The following is a 26,698-nucleotide window of genomic DNA, read 5'->3' on the forward strand; positions in this document are numbered from 1 at the left end:
CTGAATTCCCAATCTTCTTCACCACTTTGTATGTTTCCTCTTTTGGTTTGATGCCTTATCACACATGGCTGCCTTGTCCGCCCATGAGTATGTTTCATCTTTTTTGTGAGAATTTGCGATATCCTCCGAATTATCCACAGAAATTCCTGCCATGGCTGCTCCATGGTCTTCCCTGCTTGGCTTTCCTTCCAATTAACTCTGGCCAGCTCCTCCCGCGTGTCTTTGTAGTTACATTGCTCAATTATAATCACATTACATCAAGAAGACTGCAATAGAAATAAACGGAAAGAAGGAGTTTTGAGAGATGGGACATAAAGAATAATTGGCAGATTTCTTAACTAGATACAAAGAGAGAACTGGAGAGAGGATATAGATGAGGAAATGTGAAAAATGAGAAAACTAGATTATTGAAAGAAGTAGATGAACATCCCTCAATGTTTTGTCAGTTCCTTTTGTGTTGTGGTCCTTTGTATAATGCAGGTACAACAGAGTAGTGAATTCAAATGCTGTGTCTGATGCCAGAATTTTAATCTCCAATAATACGACAGACACTAGCTTTGAAAAGAACCCATCAGGCCAATATATTGAAGTCCCGGTAGAAAGGGGATTAACTGAAATAAGTTGGGATACCAGAAACAAGAGTTTATAACACACATCCTGATAAGAATGAGAGATTAGAGTATTCCAGAAAAGGAGGGAACATTGAGAGAAGGGAACATATCACTTTAGATGAGCATCAAACAATGTTTTATAAATTTTATACATCATGTGCATCATTTTTCGATAACTGTGTCTCCATTATTCATTTAGAATGCGTTGTGCACATATGGAAAATATCTGCACACACATATTGATAAAACAATGTATACAAAATCATTTGTCCGCCATTGAAATGTCCTGTTGTCGTGTTACCAGGGTACGGGAACACCAATTGGCCACCAAAAGGCATGACCCATTATCATTATGTTCCATAATACAGACAAAGAAGGACACCACTTTGACTGGAACAACACACACACATACGAAGACACACAAGGACGTTCTTAGAGGAATGGCATTCTAACGAGACGTCCATCAATAAACACATCAATGTACATCCTATCTACCTTCTCTTGGAACAGAAAAACCGGAAATGACATCACCTACCTTAAGTAACCAAGACATGTAAATAGAGAAGTGGGACATACCACCAACACTTCAGCAGAGACTCTCACTGATGATGTCATCTAGTCATGTTGACGAAACGTCTGACAACACACCTTTAAGTTCAGCGAGCTAACTTGCATACAAATAAATTGTTATTTTTCATTAATTAGTGGAATTTAGGAGTTCTGTGTCACCCACGTTTTAACAGATTATGATGTGAGGTGAGCTTTTCTGGGTGTGTGATTTTAATTAACAGAAGGGTTCGACATTGATGTCATAACAGTTTGGGGCCTTGCCGTATGGGATTTGGACAGATGTGAACAGATTTGGGGTATAAAAGGTCGCAGCAGATTCCAACATGTGGCAATTCGTGACCTAGACCTTCAAACAAAACCGGTGGGAAAATGCATTTACTTTTGTTAACATGTGGTTGGTTAAATTAAAAGTGAGAGAAATGGCTTTTAATATTACTAAACAGGTTCCCAAATTGGCCAAGGAAGTTTACAAAGACAGTAGAAGGAATATTTTTAGAATTAGCAAATAGGTTGGAATTGGTTTTAACCAGGGACAAAAGGAAAACAGAAATTGTAATGGAGATGGTCAAGCACTTTAGTGTGTCAGAGAAACAGGCAACTGCAGTAGAGTTAGAAAAAAACTTAAATTGCAAATATGGCAACTGGAGTTAGAAGATGAGAAAAGGGACGGAAACAGAGAGAGAGAACAAAGATAAAGGCAAAGAAAGGAAAAAGAGAGAGAAAATTTGAAATTCAGAAGTTGGGAATGAGGCAAGAAAGTTAAATTAACAGGAGAGAGATGAAGGGAGAACGTCGGGATGTATACAGCTATGTTAATACTTTGGAATATTTCGGTGAGAAAAATGTCAAAATCTGTTTTAATTTCATTTGAAAAAAATGGCTCAGCAGATGGCGTGTCCAATGTACTTGTGGGTAATGCTCGTTCAGACTAAGCTTGTGGGCACAGCTAGTGAGGTATGTGCAGCGCTGTCAGATGAAGGGTCAAGAGATTATGCAGATGTCAAACGGGCTATCTTGAGTGGTTATGCATTAGTACTAGAAGCATGTAGACAGAGGTTCCGGAATATAGAGACGAAACCAGGTCAGACTTATGTTGCATTTGAAAGAGTTAACCACAGTCACTTTGATAGATGGGTGCTGGCCTTATAAATGGATAAACCCTGCGAGCCTCGAAGGGAGATTATTCGGCTGGAGGAGTTTAAAGACTCACTTCCAGAGAAGGTAGGAATTCATGTGAATGAATACAAAGTTCAAGAAGTGAGAAGCGCGGTAGAAATGGCAGGTACATATGCATTGGTGTATGAGATGAAATTTATTTTCTGCAAGGATTTTCATGCGGTGAGGGATAGAAATTGGGAGAAGGTGAGATCCTACACCACAAAGCGAACAGTAGAGCACACTGACAATAGTTTAGCACATGTGAAAAAAGAAGCCCAAGGGGATTGAAAGGAGGAGAAAGGCCTCAGGTGTTCTCACTATAAGGGAGTGGAACACATAAAATTACAGTGCCATGGTTTAAGAAGGGCACTGGGAAAAAAAGGTGTTTTCACTGCAGTAAGCTGGAACACACAGTGCTGGGCATTGAAGGGATATACTTTAGGAAAAGATGTGGGAAAAGAGGCTAAGCCAGTGGCATTAGTGAAACTGGTAAAGGAGACCCCAAATGGAGCCGAGGAGCTGCAGGAGAGTGAACAGCCGAGGCAAGGGCTAGGTATGGCGTTAGTACCTGATCTCTGTAAAACACTTGCCTCTGTGGATAAACTTTACTCAGAAAGGGCGGGGGGCGGGGGTTAAGGGGGAAGGATAAGAAATTAAAATTTTGTGAGATACGAGATCTGCTCCGTCTCTAATAGTTGAGAAGTGGGGTGCTGGGAAAGCACAACAGATCAGCCAGCATATGAAGAGCAGGACAATCGACATATCAGGCATAAACCCATCGTTAGGAATTTGGCTTGGGGACAAAGGGGCTGAAAGATAAATAGAAGGGTAGGAGCTGGGCTGGCGGTAGGGTCACTGGGAGGGCTATAGGAAGATGTAGGTGGGAGCGATAGTGATATGTCGGAGGGGAGGGTGTAGTCGATAGGTGGGAAGGAAGAGGGGCAATTAAGACAGTTCAAGAGGGCGGTGCTAATTTGTACGGTTGGATCTGGGGTGAGGTTGGGGGAGGGGAGATTTGGGAATTGGTGAAGTCGATGTTGATGTTGTATAGTTTGAGGGGTCCAGGTGTTCTACCACCTATCCACTTCACACTCCTCTCCGACATATCACCACCACACCCTACCTACATATACCTATCACCTTCCAAGCTGCCTTCCACCCAGCTCCAACCCCACCCTCCTATTTATTTCTCAGCCCCCTTCCCCCTCCCTTACCCCCCACTTTCGTGATGAAGGACTTGTGGCTGAAACGTCAACTCTCCTGCCTCCCGGACACTGCCTGATATAGTGTGCTTTTCCAGCTCCACAATTTTTAACTCGGATCCCCAGCATCTGCAGTCCTCACTTTCTCTCAGCCCCTAATAGTAAGAGATGGAAGTATTTTCACTCTTTCTGACATGTTACTCAACAGCGTGATAATTTGTGGAATGGGGACACAAATTAAGGTTGGGGGACCGAAACATCAGGTTGGAGTGCAAAATCAAGATTGGGGAAATAAAAGTGAGAGTGAGTGACAGAGTGTCTGTTCCAGGAATCCATTTATTCTTGGGAACAGTTTAGCAGGAATCAAGGTGGGAGAGACACCCCTTGTGCTGGAGATGTCAAATGAAAACTAGGGAACTGAGTAGTTAAAAGAAATATACCCAGGAATTTTTACACACAGTGTGCTAACAAGATCCCACCGTCATAGGTTACAGCAGGAAGGTAAAACAAAAGAAAAAGACAACGGAGTTGATGTTCAGTTAACTGACACTCTGTTTGATGAAATGGTGCAGGGAAATACCTGAACGTGGAGAGAAACGATAGGTTAGTTCAGAAGCGAAATGGGCTGAAGTGCATGAGAACGTGTTACTGGTAGCATACTGTGTTATGGTTAGCACACAAATTAACTGCCGGTGGTCACCTAAGTGTACGGAAGAATCATGCTAAGGGACAGAAGCATTTCGAGTGCCCTGAAATGCACATGGACAAGGTTAATTTTTGTTGTACGTATCATACATGCCAAATGGTAGGTAATTCACAGGCAGTAATAAAACCAGCACCTTTGTTGCAAATTCCTGCATTCGAAGAACCTTTCACGTGGGTTATGTTTAGTTATGTAGCTCCCCTTTCCAAACTAAATGTGGAAACCGATATTTTCTGACCATAATGGATGGGTCTCCCAGATTTCCAGAGGCAATTCCATTACTGAGTGTTAAAGCAAAACGGGAGGTGGAAGGATTGCTAGCTTTCTTTACTCGCTGTTGCCTACCCAGAGAGAGTCAGTCAGACCAAGGCTCTCATTTTACCCCTCAGCTGTTTAAGGAATTCATGGACAGCTTAGGCATACAGCACTTCAAATCAAGTGCGCGCCATCCTGAATCCCAGAGAGCATTGAAACGTTAGCATCAGACACTGAAGACCATGTTAACAGTGTACTGTCATGATTGGCTAAATGATTGGGATAAAGATATCCCATTAAATTGCTTATCATCGAAGATGCCACAAATAAATCTACTGCATTTACTTCCTTTTAGTTAATATTCGCACATGAAGTGAGAGGTCCCTTGAAATGTATTAAATATAAATTGACAGTAAAGAAGTCGGAGATCTCACACTTGGATTATGTATGTGAGATCAGGGAGAGATTAAATGGAGTAGTGAGTTAGCTCAACAGCACCTGAAGTGGGCACCGTATAGAGTAAAGCAGGTGGGGATGATGTATTAGTATTGCCAGCAGTGGCAGGAAATCCCTTCAAAGCCAGGTTTAGTGGCCCCTTTCAACTAAGAAAAAACGTTGAATCAATTAAACTATGTGGTAAAGATACCAGATATGACAAAAACGTTATTGAGTATGTCATGTGAATGAATAATGCTCCAGCCACATTTAAAACTCAGGAACAAAGTTTCGGCCAAATGAACAAATTGTGCAGGCTATCTGTACGATGTAGTGATGTTTAGCAAGTGATTGAAAGCTCCCATGTTACAGCTGGCAGAGCATGTTGAACGATTACAAGAAGCAAACTTGGTAAAAATCTTAAAGAAAACAGAATTCGCGAAGGCAGAGGCGATGTTCTTGGGGCATTACATTGGACAGGGGAGGTTGACCCCATGGAACAGAAAGATGAAGGGCTTGAGCAATTTCCAAGACCATCCTAGAAGAAAGAGGTGCTTCAGTTTTTCGAACTGTGTGGATTCTATCGGAGGTTTGTTGCAAACTTCAGCAGCGTATTGGCACCACTACTGCATTTACTAAAACAGAGCACAGAATTGTGGTGGACAGAACAATGCCAGGAGGCATTTGAGAATTTCAAAGCAGGTTTAATCACCGCACCAGTTTTATCTGCACCAAATATTTTGAAACCCTTTGAAAATTGTGTCTGATGCTAAGGATATAGGGGTCGGAAACGTATTAATGCAGAAAGGTAATGATGAAATTGACTGGCCAATTGTCGACTTGTCGAAAAAGCTCAATATCCAACAGAAATAAATACAACATCTCCATTATTGAAAAAGAATGATTGAGTTTCGTACTGGCCTGACAGTATTTTAAAGTTTACGTGACAAACAAGTTGTCGGAGACAGTTCTGGACAACAACGACAATCCTCTCGCATTTTTCTTTTGGATATTTAAAGACTAAAATATGAGACTATTTCATTGGAGTCTTATATTACCGACTTTAAACTTACAAAATGGGGATGCTGTGGGTCGTAAAAATGTTATAGCAGATGTGTTATCGTGAATTGAAAGAAGAAGTGTAGATAAAGTTTGAATGATTCCAGTGTATATATGCGTGCAGAATTAATATGAATGGTATAACTGAGATTATACTTTCATATTTCATAAAAATAGGATTAAGAATTAGAGGAAAAAGAAATGAAGCCAACGTTTCATTCTGATGGTTCATTTCTTTTCCTGAAGGGGGGAGATCTTATGAAGCTGAAAACATGTCTGGTCACTTTAAGACAGAACGGGTTTTGCTGAATAGAAAGTACAGCCACAGATGCCAGCTAAAGGTTAGAATGTTCCAAATGTAACAAATAACTGGGACATGGATACCTGAGTTTTGGTTGCTGTTTTGACAGCATTTGAAATGCAATCAAGAAGTTTAAATAACGCTTAGGATACCAGAAGCCAACGGAGTTTGAATATTTTTGTTTGGACACCTGGAAGCAATCAAATTGTGAGAATTATTGTATCATGGGAATTATATAAACCCCGCAATTTGAACACTAGAGGGAGACCCATTGCCATCCAACAGCAGAGTAACTGCTGTAGAGCAGGAGTGCTAACTGGCCATCACAGACACTCTCTATGAAAGATACATGTTCAAGTCAAACCTACTTGCAGTAAACAAAACATGACCCAAGGAGATCTGCGGCTGGAAGAGTGAACACAGCGGGGAAGATGGAGACTGTGTGGTCCTGAGATTGTAATGTTTAATATGTGGGTTGTTGGAACAGCATATATTTACAGAGTTTGAGTCAAATAGTAAGTAGTTAAGAAAAGAGGGGCTTGGATTTGTGAATAGTTGTCGTTTAGTGTTCACTGTTTAAGTTAAGAAACTAACTTGTTAATTTTTGTTTAAATTGTGTAATATAAGATATCTGTGTCGCTCATATTTTAATAGATTACAAGGTGAGGCGAGCTTTTCTGGGTGTTTTTAATTTTCTGGGGATTTTAATTAACAGAGGGGCTTGACTCCACCTTGTAAATATCCATCCACGCTAAACCCATTTCCCTGCAGCTGGCCCATATCCTTCCAGTCCTTTCCTATCCACATATTTATCCAAATGGTTTTGAAATGCTGTTAATGTACCCCCTTCAACCTCATCTGCTGGCAGCTCATCTATGTACCATCCTCTGTGTAAAGAAATGACCCCTCAGGTTTCCTTTTATTCCTTCCCATCTGACCTTAAACTGATCCCCACAAGTCCTCAATTCTCTACACCTTGAAAAAAGACTCAGAGCATTAACCCTACCCATACCCCTCATGACCTTAGACACCTCTATAAGGTCCCCGCTCAGTCTTCTAAACTCTAAAGAAAAGGTCCTAGCTTATCTAACCACTCCCTATATCTCAAACCATTGGATCCCGGCAACGTCCTTGTAAATTTCTTCTGCACTCTTTCTAATTTAATAACATCCTCCCTATAACAAAGGTGACAAAACTGAACACAATACTCCAAGTGCGGCCTTACCAAAGACCTCTGTAACTGCAACATAAATTCTCAACTTCTGTACTCATTGTCCTGATTGACGAAGGTCAGTGTGCCAAAAGCCTTTTTCACTGCCCTGTCCACCTGTGGCTCCACTCTCAGAACCGTGCACCTGAACGCCAAGGTCGTTTTTGCTCACTACACCCCTGAAGGCCCTAATATTTACCATGAAACTCCTCCCTTGATTTGAGTTTCCAAAATGGAAGATCGCACACATCTACATTCCATTCCATTTGCCATTTCTCAACCCACTTGCCCACCTGATTAAGATCCTGCTGCAATTTCTGATAAACTTCCTCATAGATCACGCTACCACTTATTTTAGTGTCATCTGCAAACTGACTAATCATGCCTTGTACATTATCAACCAAATCACAGATAACAAACAGCTATTTACCCAGCCTCCAGTCTGACAAGCATCCTTCCACTAAACCCTCTGCTTCCTACCATCAGGCCGACTGTGTATCCCAGCATTCCACGTGATGTAACCTTCCAGAGCAGCCTGCCATGTGGAACCTTGTCAAAGGCGTTAATGAAATCCATAGAGACTACGTCTACCGTTCTGTCCTCATCAACTTTCTTGGTCACTTCATCAAAGAACTCTAACACATTTGGGAAGGATAATCTCCCATTCATAAGTTTATGCTGAGTGCTCTGAATCAAACACTGTGTAAGTAATGGGTGCAGTCAATGGTTTGCTGTCCTTCATTGTAAGATGATTCGAGTACATAAGTAAAGCCATCTTCCTGCTGTTGTAGAGCCTTGCTGAGAGAGCATTTGGGGCACTCTGTACAGGTTTAATCTCCTTTGTAAGGAATGATTTCCTTCCCACAGACACAGATGATGGTAACATGATGATAGAGTAAAGAAGCTGAGTGTTTAACCTGTAGTGCTGTCAGAGATTAAGAAATGGTGATGCTGAAACACGAAGAGTGGCAGCTATCACTGATTTCCAAAAGAGACATTGATAGGGTGAGAAATTTCATTCTTTAACCAGGATTAATTAGTTTGATTTATTGTCACGTGTACCTCAGTACAGGGAAACACTTTATTTATGAGCCGTGGAGGCAGATCATAGTAAGCATGGCCAGACAGATCATAGGGTGGAAATAAGATTGGACAAAGTAAGACATATAGGTTACACTGCACAAGACAAACACTAAACAGACCAACATGAATACGATTAGCATTATTTGAACGTAGACAGTCCATTCATCCGTCTAACGTGGCTCTCCTAATAGTTTATGTGCGTTAATTAACTCTCCCCACGTTATTGGGCAGTCTGTGTGTGAACCCGTACTGAACGCCATGTTGTTCACAATCCCCAAGAACAGCCACAATACCTTCCATCTGAAACAGGTAGCCGTTCCCACCCACTTCCGTCCTACATAGAAACACCAGGTTGCCTTCTCGGAGGTTGACGGTGCCTTCTTGAGGTTTCACGCATGACATATGCCTTCCCTGTTCACCATTAGAAAACCACGTTAAGGTCCCACGTATTTATCATGAGCAACGGAGCTAGGAGGAACAACGTGGAACAGTCTGTCTGTGCAGCTTCTGCTCCACTTGTTCATCATGTTAGAGCATCTATTAGGAGACAGTGAGAACTGACAATGCGGGAGATCAGAGTAGAGAGTGGATTGCGAGAAATGCAGAGCAGTTCAGGCAGCATCCGAGAAGCAGGAGAATCGATATTTCGGGCATCAGCCATTCATCAGGAATCAGCATCAATTACCTCACTCTGCCCTTGTGTAAGTGCATTGAGGAGGGAATGACCTCGTACTGTTCCTGCCTGAGTGGGTCAAGGGACTCAATAGCCTCCTCTTGTTCCTGTGTAAGTGACTCAAGAGGCTGAATGGCCTCCTCCTGTTCCTGCGTAATTGACTCAAGGGGCTGAGTGGTCTCAACCTGTTCATGTGTAAGTGACTCAAGGGGCTGAATGGCCTCATTCTGTTCCTGTGTAAGCGACTGAAGGGTCTGAGTGGCCTCATCCTGTTCCTGTGTAAGACACTCAAGGGACTGAATGGTTTTTTACTCGTCGGATTGGGCAGGGCCAAGGTCCTGATTAGGTTACCTTTGGTTCCTGTTTAACAGCACAGGTGTGACAATGCTGCAGTTTTAAGAGGTTATTTTGTCCTGGTTTCTTTTAAGAGCGAGATTAAACGACCGTTACCAAGCTGGCTAGTTAAGACCGCTTGAGTAAACAGCGAGGGAAGCCTTGGGTTTATTTAATGCAGCCTGAATGGGTGTGGCCAGCTCTCACAGATTAGTATCTCTGGGTTTTGGTTTTTCAGTAACATCAGACACTATTGGCGTCTCAGTGGATGTTTCCTTGCTGCTACTCTCTCTGAAATTCTTTTGATGGTGTTCCTAATTCCTGGATTGGAGAAATGTATGTGGCATTCTGTGCCTGGATATTCACTTTTGCCAGGGGCTGTGTTTATGGGAGTTTCCAATATTGGAACAGTTCATTAGTAATACTTCCTAGATCTATTATTCTGTTAACTTGCCCAATAGAATCAAGGTATTCTAAATTCCTCTTTCATTGGTTTCATTTTATCTTTCGTGTTTAAGTAAACAGTGTTTTGCTTCTCACCAAGTAGTTTGACCAGTCACATTGAGTCTGGAACAGACATTTTTCATTTCCTTTAAAGTAAGAAAACATTAGAATCTTGGCTACCGCGTTCAAATATTTTCGAGGGGTTCTGGTGTGGTCCATCACACTAGACTACTTCCCTTCCTGAGTAATAGGCTGGAGGCACTGAATGGGCTATCCCTGTTCTTCTCCAATAGTGTCAATGGGCCGAATGACTTTCTCATATTCCTGTGAAACCAGCGTGAGGTGATGAATTAACTCTTCATTTCACCTTGGCAATGTGAACAATCTAGCAGTACTGTTACAAGATTGTTACGGACCCTTTAACGGCACAAGTCTCGATAGAATCCGGGTCTTGCTGCAATTGGACACAGACGAGTTCAGGAGCTGACGGGGGGACAAAATGCTCTGAACATTGTCGAATCTTCAGTGACCATCCTCACATTCTGATCTTATGGTGGGGAGGGTGGGGGCGGGGAGACATTGATGAAGCAGCTGAAGATGTTTGTAAAGAGGAAACTAAGCTAAGAAACTCCCACAGAGATGACCCAGGACTGAGATGATGAACATCTTCCTTTGTGCCATGTTGACTCCAAACACTGGAGAGTTTACTCTGATTCCCATTAAGTCTAGTTTTGTTCAGCTCCTTGATGTCAACAAAAGTCAACCACTGCCTTGATATCAGGGCCAGTCATTTTTACCTGAACCCTTGTTTCAACATATTTTGTTCCTATCAATAAGCCGTGATATCGGAGCAGCAAGGGTCTTCAAACAGGTGGTATTCAATGTCAGGATTTCTCTTCTCAAAGGTGTTCGGGGAGCCAGATGACTGAAAGTATTTGAAGAGGAGGTAGATGGATATTGACCTGTAGGAGAGTTGAGGGCTATGGAGAATTGGGTATGAGAAAGGATTTGAGACCAACAGCAGATCAGTCATGATCTTAGTGAAGGGCAAGGCAGGTTGGGGAGTGAACGACCTGACCCAGTTTCAGATGTTCTCGCATTCTGTTATTGGAAAGTTAGTGGGTGTTATTTTCATGAATGTTCTGTTATTGAATATTGCAGTCAGGGAGACCATAGAATTTTGTGAGCTATCACTGGGTGAGGTATGGGGGCTGTATTCACAGTGAATCTGGGTCTACAACATGACCAACAAATGGAGCACAAGTTACAGAGAGGGGAAGCTCTGTAAAGAGAGATGAGGGGCCTCTTTAATACCCAGCCTGGGTTTTCCAATTACATTTCCCAAATCACCTCAAAGCGTGTGGGACAGTCTTGAAGGGCTGAATGGTCTCCTCTGTTTCTGTGCAACAGGTTATAGGAGTAATTAGCCTCCAACCGCTCCTGTCTAGCAGGTATGAGGGGCTGAATGGAATTCAGAAACATAGGACTGAGAAACAGAAGTAGGTCATTAGATACTTTAAACCTTCCCCACCAGACACTAAGATTGTGGCTGATCAGGCTGTCTCCGCCCCACTTTCCTGTCTGTATCCCATTTTCTGTGACTCACTTTTCTGTCGAATATTTAACTAATGCAGCTTTCAATCAATGTGAACATAGAGGGATGATAAACTTCCAGTGAAGAGAATTCTGACATGAAATGTCCTTTCAAAATTCTTCTAGAATCAGAGTGTCATGCAGAACGGAAACAGACCTGTTGGTCAAATCTGTTCACTCCGATCAGATATCAAATCTGATCCAGTCCCATTTGCCAGCATTTGGCCAGTATCCCTCCTCTTGCAGATATATTTTAAATGTGCGATTGTAACCGCCTTCACCACTTCCTCTGACAGCACTTTCTGTACACACACCCCTCTCTGAGTGAAACATTTATCTTCAGGTCCATTTCTAAATCATTCCCCCTCTCGCCTTCAGCCTATGCCCTCTTGTTCTGGACTCCCCTACCCTGGGGAGCAGAGCATGACTGTTCAGAATGTCCATGCCCCTGCTGGTTTTATAAATCTCTATAATGTCACCCTTTAACCTCTGACACTCCAGGGGAAACACCTAATAAACCTCTTCCCCGAAACTCAAACCTCCAATCCTGCAACCGAGTTGTACGCAGTTTTCTTAAAGTGGCCTCACTAACATCCTGTACAGATGCAACATACCACCACAACTCCTATACACAATGCTCTGACTGATTAAGGCAAATGTGCCAAATGTGTTCTGCACCACTCTGTCTACCTGCGACTCCACTTCCAAGGAACTATGTACCGACAGCCCTATGTCCCTTTGTTCCACAACACTCCCCAGGACCTTCCCATTAATATCTGCCCTGATTTGCCTACTCAAAATGCAAAACCTCGTATTTATCTAAATTAAGTGTCATCTGTCACTCCTTGCCCCTTTGTCCCATCCAATTGTAGTGTCGTTGTACTCTGAGATAATCTACGACACTACATTACTGATGCAATCTGTAAACTTACTAACTATGGCCCCAATACTCACATCCAAGTACTTTACATAAATGATGAAATGCAGTGAAGTCAGTACTGAAACTTACAGCACACTGCTACTCACAAGCCTTCAGTCTCAAAAATACCCTTCTTCCTTCAAGCCAATTGTGATTAGCTTCCTATGTGTCCCATGTGACCGAATCTTACTAATCTGTCTACCAATTGGAATGTTATTAACACCTTGCTGAGGTCCATATAGACAATGTTTAGCAAACTGCCTTCATCAATCTTCTTTTTTCACTTCTTCGTGAAAATCACTCAAATTAATGAGACATGCAGATGGCCACGTTGACTACCCCAATCCGCCCTGACCTTCCCAAATGTATGTAAATCCTCTCACTGAGAATCCCCTCCAACAACTTACCCACCACTGACATTAGGCTCACCGGTCTATATTCCCCGGCTTTTTGGGTCACTGTTTCCTTTTCTCGTCCCACTGCTCCACAGCTCACAACAAATGTTAAATGTGACCAGGTTGGTGATATGGTCGATGATGTCGTTCTCAGACTGGGTCAGGGTTAGTTTTAGCAACAAGTCAGGATAGTTTCTTTAATCTGCTAAAATAGCACGTTTATGATCCAGAGCAATGTTACTCAAACTATGGTGGAAAGGTGAATGGCAACCTATTTGGATATTGCAAATAAAGAATCGATATTTCCCTTTCTAAAAATACTGGCACACACACACACACACACACACACACACACACACGCACACACACACAAACACACATGGGAAGATGTGTTGAGTAGGCTAGAGGTTATTAAGGTGGACAAATCCTCAAGACCTGGTGGGACCTATCCCAGGTTGTGAGGGAGACGAGAGAGGAAATAACTGTGACCCTGACAGATACCTTTGTGGCATTCGTAAATACAGCTGAGGTGCCAGAGGACTGGAGGGTAGCCTATGTTGTCCCCCTGTACAAGAAGGGTAGTAGGGATATTCTGGGTAACCAAAAACCAGTCAGCCTGACGACAGTGGTGGGGAAATTGCTGGAGAAAGTACTGAGAGATAGGATCTATTTATATTTAGAAATGAATGAGCCTATCAGAGACAGGCAACATGGTTTGGTGCAGGCGAGATTGCGCCTTACCAACTTAATAGGGTTGTTCGAGGAAGTGACCAAATTGATAGATGAAGGAAGGGCTGTTGATGTCATATACATGGTCTTTAGTTAGACGTTTGATAAGGTTCCCCATGGGAGACTAATGGAGAAATTGAAGTTATATGGTGTGCAGAGTATTCTAGCGAGGTGGATAAAGAACTCGTTGAAAAACAGGAGACAGAGAGTAGTAATCGAAGGGAGTTTCTCAAAATGGAGAAAGGTGACCCTTGGTGTTCAACAAGGGTCAGTGTTCGGGCCACTGTTGTCTGTAATATATATAAATGACCTGGAAGAGGGCAAGTCATTTTATCATTGAACAAGACATTAGTCCGGCCGTAATTAGAATACTTTGTACATATCTGGTCGCCACATTATCGAAACGATGCGGATTCTTTGGAGAGGGTGCAAAGTAGCTTTACGAGGACGTTGCCTGGAATGGAAGGTACTAGCTATGAATAAAAGTTGCGTAGGTTAGAAAAAAGGATATTGAGAGAGAACCTGATTGAGGTTTATAAAATCATGAAGGGTTTAGACAGGGTGCATGGAGACAAGCTTTTTTCCCAGTGTGAAGAATTCAATAACGAGGGGTCACGGTTTCAAGGTGAGAGGTGGAAAGTTCATGGGAGATACACACGGCAAGTACTTCTCCCAGAGGTTGGTGGGCATTTGGAACGCGTTGCCATCAGAGGTGGCAGAGGCAGGCACGGTAGATTCATTTAAGATGCATCTGAATAAATACATGAGTAGGTGGAGAGCAGAGGGATACAGATGCTTAGGAATTGACCAACAGTTTTCGACAGGAGATTTGGAGGACTGAAGGGTCTGGAGGCTTGGAGGACTGAAGGGCCTGTTCTTGAGCTGTAAGTATTCTTTGTTCTTTGCACTCGCGCACACACACACACACAAACGTGCACACACACACACAAACGCGCACACAAAGCACACACACAGACAGACACACACACACGCGCGCACACACACCCAATAAACAACATTTCTACAATTTCAAGTTGAGAGAACTGCCCAGATATCAATGTAACTCATGACAAAAGTAAAATTTTAGAGATTGTCCAAAATGTTATTATGCTACTTAAGATATTCTACTCACACAAGCTGCTAACAATGGGATTTCAACCTGGAACAGTTGGATTTGTCTGAATTCTCTTTGCATGAGGCAGCGAGGAGGTTCCAATGAATTCTGGTCCGGGATTGCCCAGTGTAGTACGGTGGCTCAGTGGTTAGCACCGCACCTTCAGAGCAGCAGGGGCTTGGGTTCGATTCCAGCCTTTAGCGACTATCTGTGTGGAGTTTGCACATTATCCCCTCATCTGTATGAGTTTCTAATAGGTGCTCCAGTTTCCTCCCACAGTCCAAAGTTGTGCAGGCTCGGTGGACTAGTCATGCTAAATTGTCAACAGCGTTCAGGGTTTTTTAGGTTAGTTACATTAGTCAGAGTTAAATGTTAGGGAACAAGTCTGGGAAGATTACTCTTTGGAAGGTTGGTATGGACTTGTTGGGCCGAAGGTCCTGTTTCCACACGACAGGAAATCTATAAAAACACGAATGGTAATGATGACGTTAGAGTTTCTTTTTAGCTCTCTCTGAGTTGAATCACACAATAACGTCATCCTCTCGCAAACTGGACCATGTGAGGACTCCTTGTACATTGTCCAAACTATGTCTCCATCACATTCCCTGTTCCATGTAGGTGCAACACTACTGCTGTCATACACAGAACCTTAGCAGAAAATGGTCTCGGTTGATTTGAAGATATATTAATATGTCCCTGCGTCATTAAAAAATAAAATGTTTAATGTATTCAGAATATTGTGTTAATGAATGCATTTTTTTAAACAAATACAGAAATTGCTGGAAAAGCTCGGCAGATTCAACAGCATCCAGATGCCTTTTACATGCTGTATTTGCACGAGCGTCCACCACTTCCTCTGGCAGCTCATTCCATATGCACACTAACTTCTGTGTGAAAAGGTGACCCTAAGACCTCACCAAAACCCTTCCCCTTTCACTTTCAACCAATGCCCTCTAATTTTGGACCCTCACCTGGGGAAAATCCTGGCTACTCACCCTATCCATGACCATTCTGATTTTACAAACCTCTACTGCTGTGAAATGTGACTCCAATCAACACGAATGGCTGTACTTTCAGACATCCTGAGCCTAAATTCTGAAATGCAATACTGACACCTCTTCATTCTCCACCAAGTCACAATTCTAAATCCATTTTAATCAGTTTGTTCAGATGTATCACGAGACACTTGTGTGGGATTTACACCTAGACCTTTGTGCCCAGAGGTAGGGACACGAGCACCACTTGGCAATACCCATCAAGCTGTAACATTATTCTCCTGTGTGTTTGTTCAACAGCCTGTTATGACATGCTGTGACATATCTCTGCAACAGGCAGGACTTGAATCCAGATCTTCTTGTCCAGAGCTATGAACACTACCACACGAATTCAGAAATTAGAATCAAATCCAGAGTTCTGACTCAGAGGCAGGGACACTACCCACTACACTACCATACCCAGATTTTGGGTCATATTTTAAGTGTCAGCTTTCAGCTCAGTGTGGATTTATTATTATCAGGTTACCATTACTGAACTACACAAAACACTTTGCATTGTTAAACAAAGGTAAGATATTTGTCTCAACTGTAGGATATTGAGTGCGCGTGCTGTGCATTGAAGTTAACTATGAACGTCTTTAATTGCTATTATGTGTAGTCTGCAATATTAGGGAAAGAAATCCTGCAGACACACTCTGAACAATGAAGGGTCTCAAACGGATATTTATCACTGAACAGCAGAGACGGAGAAAGACCATAGTTTCTGGTCCCAAAACACCGATCAGTATTACCCAACGCTCACGTCTGACTACCCTCTTCCTAAAATCATGAAATGACACCAGGCCGCTGATTACTGTCCAGCCTCTCCTCCCCACTGACTGTGTCTGCAATCTATCCCTCCTCCCCTAACCACACAAGGCAAACAAGCTCAGGGTCTCTGTGAAAATCAAGGCTGGAGTGTGCAGGGATCCTGCAGAGGGGGAGGGTATTTTGAATTGAAAGGGGAGGGTGAGGAGGCAGTAGTATCACTCACTAGGCTGAGGAGTGGCAGATGGATTTTAGTTTGGATTAATGCGAGGTATTGGATTTGGTAAATCAAACAAGAGCTGGACCTATACAATTAATAGTAGTGTGTTTGGCAGTGCTGCATAACAGAGACCGAGGCCGTCAGGTATAGTTGTTTAAACTTTCAATCTCGTATGGATAGTGTGGTTTCGAAGGTGTTTCACACACTTGTCTTTGAGTATCGGAAGTGGGACATCATTGGTGAGACCTCTTCTGGAATACTGTGTCCAGTCTGGTCATCCTGCCCGCTCATTCCATAGGCACACCACCCTCTGGGTGAAATAGCTGCCCCTTAGGTTGCTTTTAAATGTTTCCCTCTCACCATAAGCTTATGTCCTCTAGTTTTGGACTCCCTGTACCCTTAGAAAATACCTTGACTATTCACTTTGATATTATTGACCTTGATATTATTAAACCGGAGTAGGTTCAGAAGAGATTAACCTGAATGTTGCTGGGAATGGAGGGATTGAGGTATAAGGAGAGGCTGAATAGGCTGGGACTTTTTTCACTGGAGACTATGAGATTAAGGGATAACTTTACAGGGGTATATAAAATCATGAGGGGTACAGATAAGCCGAAGGGCTGAGTCTTTTCCCTAGAGTTGAGGATTCAAAACTGAGGGACATTTTAAGGTGCGAGGAAAAAGATTTACAAAAGTCATGAGAGGTAATTATTTTAGACAGAATCTGGCTTGTGTGTGGAATGAACTTCCAGAGAAGTGGTGAAAGCAGGGGCAGTTACAACATTTAAAGGACATTTAGATCCGTACATGGATAAGACATCAGTTTGGATGGTGCTGTGAGCAGCTGCCCTCTCCCTGCCCCTCTCTGAATGAATCCCTGTTGTTTTTCATCCTCTGCCAATGCCTGTGCAGTGGCATATGGAGGCCAGCAGAGGGTGGAATTGCATCACTTTAAGCACCACAGAGACTGCCAGACCTGCACCACTCAGAGACACACAGATACACACACAGCAATTGTCAGGACACGACGTGAAGCTCATATGATAACTTAAATGATACATAAAGAAATGCACAATCCGCCTCGTAAACTGTTAAAATATGAGTGACAGATTTGCCAAATTCCACTGTTTAAAAAAAAAATCAACTTTTTTTTCACTGTGAAAGTGAACATTTTACATCAACTATTCACAACTCTGAGATCCCCTTTCTGTTAACCGCTTATTACCCGACTCCAGCTCTATAGCAATACACTATTTCTGTGCCTGCCATCCTCTCATATACACAGGTGCTTGTAAGCTCTCAGTTCAGAACAGCACTCACCCTCTCTTAAAGGTACAGTACACACATTCAACTTCATCACATTATACCCTGATGAATATAGATAAGTGGAACCTATCCAGATTTCTCTTGCTCTGTGGTTTGTCAAAATTTCATCTACTCCGTCTGGTATGTGTCAGGATTTTTGTTGCTCCATTGACAGCATGTCATTATTCGATTCTGTCCGTGTGAATATAGCAGTATTTCCCTTGCTCACACTCGTATGTGTGGGGCAGGATTTCAGTTGTTTCTTGGCGACTGTGAAGCTATAACAATCTCAATGTTTGAAGCTGGCACCGAAACGGGAAGAACTCTGAAGTCTATGGAGGACAGTGTGGAACTCTAACAGGACAATCACACGTTGGTGTAGTGTTCAAGTTTATGGCAGATGGGATCAGTGCAGAGCAATGTGAGGTGATGCACTTTGGTAGGAAAGACAATGAAAGACAGTTTAAAACAGGCTCCACCATTATAAAGGGTCTACAGGAAAAGAGAGCGCTGAGTGTATATGAGCACAGATTGTTGAAGATGTCAGGTCAAGTGGGGAGAGCAGTAAGTATCACAGATTAGTTTCAGTATCTGAGCTGTTTACAGGGGGAGGTTTAGGAGGGAGCCTCCGTGCTCCCTTCCTGGGAGGTGGTGGTGACGATGTGTTGTGAGCCCACCCTCCTCCCCAGCAGACCGTGGGGATTCCATTTGTACCAGCTGCACACAAAAGGGAGATGGCATCAGGGCCACGGCTTCTTAGTTGTGCCGGGGGGAAACGGAGCTGCCACTGGGTTTAAAGTGAGAATTGCCCTTCACTGAACATTGCTCCTTACTCGGTGGGTGGGACGTGGATGTTGCAGAATCTCCAAACGAGGCGTCCTGGTCCATTCCGGCTCCTACCAGGGTCCTCCCCATATGGCGGGGGGAGGGGGTGAGGGAATGGATACCGGGCACTCCTCACCCGGCTTGGCCCTTTCTGTCCTATTCCAGGCTGTTTCTCCTGCAATGGGAGAAGGGGAGGGAGGGTGGGAATGGGTGGCCCTGCAGTTAGTGCTTTTGTAGGTGGGGGACAGGTTCGTTGAGGTAGTCTGGAGGGAGTCAGACCACAGTGTTGTATCCATGCAGTGTTATTAGTAGAGGGGGATAAAGTGGAGGGGGAGAGACAGAGCGAGAGACAGAGTGAGAGAGAGAGAGCGCAAGAGAGAGCGCGCGCGAGAGAGAGCGAGATGGAGACAGAGAGAGAGAGAGAAGGTGCTGCTTGCAGCAGTCAGAGTGTTGGAGCATAAACCTTGTTCAGGGATAGGTGCTATAACAGATATACAGTGAGTGTGGGAGAGGCAGAAAGAATACAGTGACCCTTATCCTGACAGAGTGGGGAAGGTTATTGCTGCTTGTCCTGTATTGCTGGACATTTCTTCAGACCGCAGATATTGCACTGAGCTGGGTGGTGAGCTCAGACGATGCTCGGTGGGTCTGGTGGTGTGGCCCCCTCTAGGAAGCGAATGGTCCCCTCTGTACTAGCCAATCCACCAGGATCTTCGTGCCCCTGTTGACAAACCGTGGTGTAATTGCCCCTTATATGCCATGCTCGGGGTAAACTCTGCAGGGCAGCTTCAAACGGAGAAAGCTCAAAATTGTGCCCATTTGGCCTTTTAACGATGGCACAAGTGCCAGGGATCAGGGAATATCCAAGGGCACACGGAAGGTGGTGAGTACCTCGAGCCATGATGGGTGGGAGAATCGGGCTGGTATTGAATGAGAGGGACACCATGGGGTGGGGTAGGTAGTTAATGAGGTGAGTTCGATAAGATAGCACCAGGAAACTAGCTCAACCTCGTGCGGACGATCCCTCTGTCACATTCAAGGAAAATCAAACAAAGATACATTATTGTTCGAGTCTGCACAATGAGTCATAGCTTTGATTAAAACTAATTCCAGTTACAAAGATGCAGAACAAATGCTCATCGGCCTTCACAACGATATCCCTTTTGCTCATCTTTCCTGGGAAAACAAGCTCATGTCACAGGATGCTATCAAAGTGTCTACATTTCAGCATTCGGAAACCTGGGAACACATCCTTCCATGACACTGTCTCTCAGTCGCCCCCTCTCTGTCTTTTCAGCAAACACCTCCCATGTGGTAATATTTAAACTGATTCCCCTGCCATCTCTCTCTGGCAGTAATGTTCACACCCACGGCATCGCCTCATCATGGCACAACGGAGATTATGGAGCTGGAAATGGGTGTGAGCTGCACATCTTGTCAATTCCAGCATGGACTGCAAGTTTCCCACGCTGAGCAATGCACTGGGGTGAGGTACACATTCCTACATGCTGGGAGGGTAACCGCTCCTGGTTTACTAATGAATTCACAGTGATCATTGCACAGGTCGCTGTGCTGGTCAGACGATCTGGTTGAAGGGTAGAGATAATGCAGTGATGTGGTTTGTTTAGTTCCTTATGTTTGATGGATATTTGTTTCAGGTTCACACTTCTCCCCGTGCTAGACAGATATCTAGTCAGGGTTTATAGGTCAATACACTGTTGTGGTCTGCACAGCTCCCCGTGCTGGATACATATTTAGTCCGTATTTATAGATCAATGCATTGCTGTGGTCTGCACAGCTCCCGGTGCTGGACAGATATCTAATCAGCGGTTATAGATCAATGCACTGCTGTGGTCTGCACAGCTCCCCGTGCTGGACAGATATATGGTCTGAGTTTATAGGTCAATGCTCTGATCTGATCTGTGCAGTGTTCCACTCTGGACAGATTGCTGGATTGTATTGACCAATGCAATGGATGAATCTGGACAGATTGCTGGGTTGTACTGAGCAGTACACTAGCCTAGTCTACACAGTGTTCCTCGGTGAACAGATATCTCCTCTGGGAGTATGGTCTCTGGGCTGGTTGTGTGAAGTGGATTGAGAATGTGGTATATCTAACCATTTCAGCTGATGCCATTAGTTCCCATTCCTGTGATTGGACCCTCTGTCTCTCACCCCATTAATGTTACAGTGTTCCCAGGCACAGTACATCATGTTGGTGGGGTGGGTAGGGGGAAAGCTGATGGACAGGTCAAGGCGTTCCCCGGAACGTTCTGTCCCCAACATTCCATAACTGCCATTCCCCGAAACGTTCTGTCCCTGACATTCTGTAACTGCCATTCCGCAGAATGTTCTATTGCCATTATTCTATAACTGCCATTCCGCGGGACGTTCTGTCCCCGACATTCTATGACTGCCATTCCCCGGAACGTTCTCTCCCCGACATTCTATAACTGCCATTCTGCGGAATGTTCTGTTCCCAACATTCTATAATTGACATTGTTCGTTAACGAGGAGAAAGTGAGGACTGCAAATGCTGGAGATCAGAGCGGAAAAATGTGTTACTGGAAAAGTGCAGCAGGTCAGGCAGCATCCAAGGAGCAGGAGAATCGACGTTTCGGGCATGACCCCTTCTTCAGGAATGAGAAGAGTGTGCCAAGCAGGCTAAGATAAAAGGTAGGGAGGAGGGACTAGGGGGAGGGGCATTGGAAATGCAATAGGTGGAAGGAGGATAAGGTGAGGGAGCTAAGGTGAGGGTGATAGGCCGGAGTGGGGGTGGAGGCGGAAAGGTCAGGAAGAAAAATGCAGGTTACGAAGTTGGTGCTGAGTTCTAGGGTTGGGACTGAGACAACGTGGGGGAGGGGACATGAGGAAGCTGGAGAAATCTGAGTTCATCACTTGTGGTTGGAGTGTTCCGAGGCGGAACATGAGGCGCTCTTCCTCCAGGTGCCGTGTTGCTATGGTCTGGCGATGGAGGAATCCAAGGACCTGCATGTCCTTGGTGGAGTGGGAGGGGGAGTTGAGGTGTTGAGCCACAGGGCGGTTGGGTTGGTTGGTCCGGGTGACCCAGAGGTGTTCTCTGAAGCGTTCCACAAGTAGGCAGCCTTTCTCCCCAATATAGAGGAGGCCACATCGTGTTCAGCGGATGCAGTAAATGAAGTGTGTGGAGGTGCAGGTGAATTTGTGGCGGATATGGAAGGATCCCTTGGGGCCTTGAAGGGAAGTGATGGGGGAGGTTGTGGGCGCAGGTTTTGCATTTCTTGCGGTTGCAGGGGAAGTTGCCGGGAGTGGACGTTGGGTTGGTGGGGGGTGTGGAACTGACGAGGGAGTCACGGAGGGACTGGTCTTTTCGGAACGCTGATAGAGGAGGGGAGGGAAATATATCCTTGGTGGTGGGGTCCGTTTGGAGTTGGCGGAAATGACGACGGATGATTTGATGTATATGGAGGTTGGTGGGGTGGTAGGTGAGGACCAGTGGGGTTCTGTCCTGGTGGCGATTGGAGGGGCCGGGTTCATCTGTGGAGGAGATGCGGTGGAGACCATCGTCAAACACGTCTGAGTGGAAATTGCAGTCTTTGAAGAAGGAGGCCATCTTGGTTGTTTAGTATTGGAATTGGTCCTCCTGGGAGCAGATGCAGCAGAGTCGAAGGAATTGGGAATATGGGATGGCGTTTTACAGTGGGCAGGGTGAGAGGTGATGTAATCTAGGTAGCTGTGGGAGTCAATCAGTTTATAGTAAACGTCCATGTTGAGCCGGTCGTCCGAGATAGAGATGGAGAGGTCTAGGAAGGGGAGGGAGGAGACGTTCCAAGTAAATTTGAGGTCGAGGTGGAAGGTGTTAGTAAAGTGGATGAACTGTTCAACCACCTCGTGGGAGCACGAGGTAGCGCCGATACAGTCATCGATGTAACGGAGGAAAAGGTGGGGGTTGTGCCAGTGTACTGCGGAAGATGGACTGTTCCATATATCCTACGAAGAAGCAGCCATAGCTGGGGCCCATGCGGGTGCCCATGGCTACTCCTTTGGTTTGGAGGAAGTGAGAGGATTGGAAAGAGAATTTGTTCAGAGTGAGGACCAGTTCAGTCAGTCGAAGGAAGGTGTCAGTGGAAGGGTACTGGTTGGTACGGCGGGAAAGGAAGAAGCAGAGGGCTTTGAGTCCTTCGTGATGGGGCATGGAGGTGTACAGGGACTGGATGTTCATGGTGAAGATAAGGCGTTGTTAACAAGGGAAGCGAAAATCATGGAGGAGGTGGAGGGCGTGGGTGGTGTCCCGAGCGTAGGTGGGGAGTTCTTGGACTAAGGAGGACAGACGTCAGTGAATTGAACAAACGATAAGATCCCGAGGGAAGAGATCCTGTTTCAGGGAGAAAGAGACACTGTTCCGAAGTCCCCTCAGGCAATTAAACGGGAGAATGCGTTTTCCCTGCGTTTACATTTCTTCACGAAACAGGATCATCCACAATTTAGACCAAAATACAGAAATTCCCAAACTCCGTTTGTCATCAGGAAACTAGGAGAGAATCCTTCCGGACAACAACGTTTCCACCCTCCGTATTTGGAACTTGGAAGGAGTGACATGTGTCTGCTCTCGAGTGATCGAGTGTGTGGGAATGTTCTAGAAACCATCTGTCCTTATGGATGTGTCTCTGTGTGTTTGGGGAGGGAGGGTTTCTTTTGGTTTATGTCACATTTTTGTCAGTAATTCCGTCCGTCCCAATGGTTATTTCAGCTCCAATTATTTTAGTAAATCCCTGAATCCAGGGACACATTTGAAAATCTCACTGGGTCCCCGATCAAACGGGTCCCTTTGCCTCAAGGCTGATGGATAATGGGTTTGTTTTCTTTCCTCACAGTTAACGTAGTGACCATCTACGTCCTTCTTTATAAAGATTGTGGATTGTCTCCATGTGTCAGACGTTACCTGGGGGCCATGGCAGCGGCGGATCTCCTGGTCATTATTCTCGACCTGATCCTGAGACACATTCCCATTGTTTATGAGGAACAGTTTTATTTCCTGAGGTACTCCATCCGCGTGTGTAATATCCACGCCGTCCTGCTTTATGCAGCCACTGACTGCTCGGTCTGGTTCACTGTCACTTTCACCTTTGATCGGTTTGTGGCCATTTGTTGCCAGAAGCTGAAAAGTAAATATTGCAGTGAGAAAACGGCGGCTGTAGTTCTGGGAGCAGTGACTGTGCTGAGCTGTTTAAAGAACATTTCCTGGTATTTTATGTTCACGGCTCGGTATTGGCTGGTGAACCGCCCCTGGTTTTGTGTTGTAACAGGCGCTGTTCAATTCTCCAGAGTCTGGATCACAATCGGGTCCCTGCACTACATCCTAACCCCGTGTGTCCCATTTCCCCTGATTCTGCTGCTCAATGTTCTCACCGTCAGACACATTTTAGTGACCAGCAGAGCCCGCAGGAGACTCCGCGCTCATACCAATGGGGATGCTCAGTCTGACATTGAAATGAAAAACCGAAATAAATCCATCATTTTACTGTTTATGATTTCAGCCAATTTCATCCTGTTATGGTCAATGATAATGGTGTATTCTATATGGAGACGGATGTATTGGATTGGGTATTACTCTATGTATCTCGATGACTTTGTGCAGGAATTGGGCTTCATGCTGCAGCTCCTCAGTTGCTGCACAAACACGGCGATTTATGCCGTGACCCAGACTAAGTTCAGGGAACAGCTGAAGAATGTGCTGAAATATCCCTTTACCCAAATCCATACATCCATCAAATTCCCTCATTAATCAATCCATCCGGGATTTTCTCATTTCAGTTCAGTGTTTCAGCGATGGAGCAGCCTGTCGCTATGGTAACAGACTGAGGGTAGCGCTGGTTTGTCCATCCTTATCCCTCAGGGCGTTACAGGGAAACATGTCAATGTTTCTCACAACTCATAGGCCAGTGGGAAAAGGCACCATCCCACTGACTGTATCCATCACATCCATTTGTAAACAATAAAAATGTTCATTAAAGCGTGCCGAGCAGCAGAGTGACCGATGTTGTTGTGTGTCTTTGTGTTGGAGAAGCTGAGCTGGAGAGAGACAGACTCATAACCAAGTCCTGGTCCTCAGGGAGGGGAAGGGCAGCGGGCTGGCTTTAATTCATTCTGTTACTGGTTTGATGTGGGCGGTACGGTGGCACAGTGGTTAGCACTGCTGCCTCACAGTGCCAGAGACCCGGGTTCAATTCCCGCCTCAGGCGACTGACTGTGTGGAGTTTGCACGTTCTCCCCGTGTCTGCTTGGGTTTCCTCCGGGTGCTCCGGTTTCCTCCCACAGTCCAAAGATGTGCAGGTCAGGTGAATTGGCCATGCTAAATTCCCCGTAGTGTTAGGTAAGGGGTAAATGTAGGGGTATGGGTGGGTTGCGCTTCAGCGGGTCGGTGTGGACTTTTGGGCCGAAGGGCCTGTTTCCACACTGTAAGTAAACTAATCTAAAACTGATGTCTATGTACACCACCACACCACCTCCCCGCCCCCCCCTCCCCCCCCCCCCGCCCACCACCACAACCATCAGCCATTCCAATGTTCGCTTCGGCAGAATTCATCGCACTGCCTTTGTCCCGCCACCTCCATGCATCCTGCCAACTATCTCTGCAGCCCTCTGCTTCTCTCTCTCTATGATCCCGCCATTTGCGCAGTCTATTGAGAGAGTGATGGTGGGGGAGTGTGCGGGGGAGTGAGGGTGATGGAATGGGAGTGTGTAGGAGAGTGATCGTGATGGTGTGGGAATGTGTAGGAGAGTGAGTGTGACGGAGGAGGTGTGTGAAGGAGAGTGAGCGAAACGGTGTGGGAGTGTATCGGAGAGTGAGGGTGATGGTGTGGGCTAGTGTAGTACAATCAGCGTGACGGTGTGGGATTGTGAAGGAGAGTGAGCATTATGGTGTGGGATTGTGTAGGAGAGTGAGTTTGACGGTGTGGGAGTGTATCTGAGAGTGAGGGTGATGGTGGGGTAAGGTGTACGACAGTGAGAGTGACGGTGTGGGAGTGTAACGGAGTGGGAGCATGATGATGTGTGAGTTTGTAGAAGAATGAGTGTGAGGTTGTGGGAGAGTGCAGGAGAGTCAGTGTGACAGTGCAGGAGTGTGCAAGAGCGTTAGGGTTACGGTGTGGGAGTGTGTAGGAGAGTGAGTGTGATGGTATGGGAGTATGTAGGAGAGTGAGCGTGACGGTGTGCAATTGTGTTGGAGAGTGAGTGCGATGGTTGGGTAGCGTGTGTAGGAGAGTGTGTGTGACTGTGGGGGAGTGTGTAGGAGAGAGAGTTAGGACACTGTAGGAGTGTGCAAGAGCGCGAGGGCCACGGTTAGGGAGTGTGTAGGACCGTGAGTTAGAGTGCGTAGGAGTGTGTAGGAGAGTGAGGGTGATGGTGTGGGAGTGTGGAGGCGATTGAGGGTGACGGTGTGGGAGTGTATAGGAGAGTGAGGTTGACGGTGTGGGCTTGAGTAGGAGAGTGAGCGTGACGGTGAGGGAGTGTGTAGGAGAGGGAATGTGACGTGTGGGAGAGTGTATTGATGTGAGTGTGACGGTGAGGGAGTGTGTAGGAGAGTGAGTACGACGGTGGGGTTGTGTGTAGGAGACTGAGTGTGCAGGTGAGGAAGTGTGCAGGATTGTGAGCGTGACGGTGAGGAAATGTGTAGGAGAGTGAGTGTGACAGTGTGGGAGTGTGTAGGAGAGTGAATGTGATGGTGAGGGAGCGAGTACGAGAGTGAGTGTGACGGTGTGGGACAGTGTAGGAGAGTGAA

The 26,698-nt window shown here is 45.2% G+C and overlaps 1 protein-coding gene across 1 annotated transcript in view; it reads left to right on the top strand.

Annotated features, from left to right (window-relative positions):
• LOC148139505 (putative G protein-coupled receptor 139) overlaps window positions 1-24,703 on the top strand; it is an 86,651-nt gene extending 61,948 nt beyond the window's left edge. Inside the window, exon 2 of the mRNA XM_087980955.1 lies at window positions 23,793-24,703. Coding sequence (XP_087837081.1) covers window positions 23,793-24,703 — 911 coding nt within the window. The remainder of the gene's footprint in view (window positions 1-23,792) is intronic.
• The last annotated feature ends 1,995 nt before the right edge of the window (window positions 24,704-26,698 follow it).

The sequence above is a fragment of the Chiloscyllium plagiosum genome, unplaced genomic scaffold, assembly GCF_037043375.1.
Source record: "Chiloscyllium plagiosum isolate Xiang-an unplaced genomic scaffold, Cpla_swu_hap1 HiC_scaffold_38, whole genome shotgun sequence".
Lineage (NCBI taxonomy): Eukaryota > Metazoa > Chordata > Chondrichthyes > Orectolobiformes > Hemiscylliidae > Chiloscyllium > Chiloscyllium plagiosum.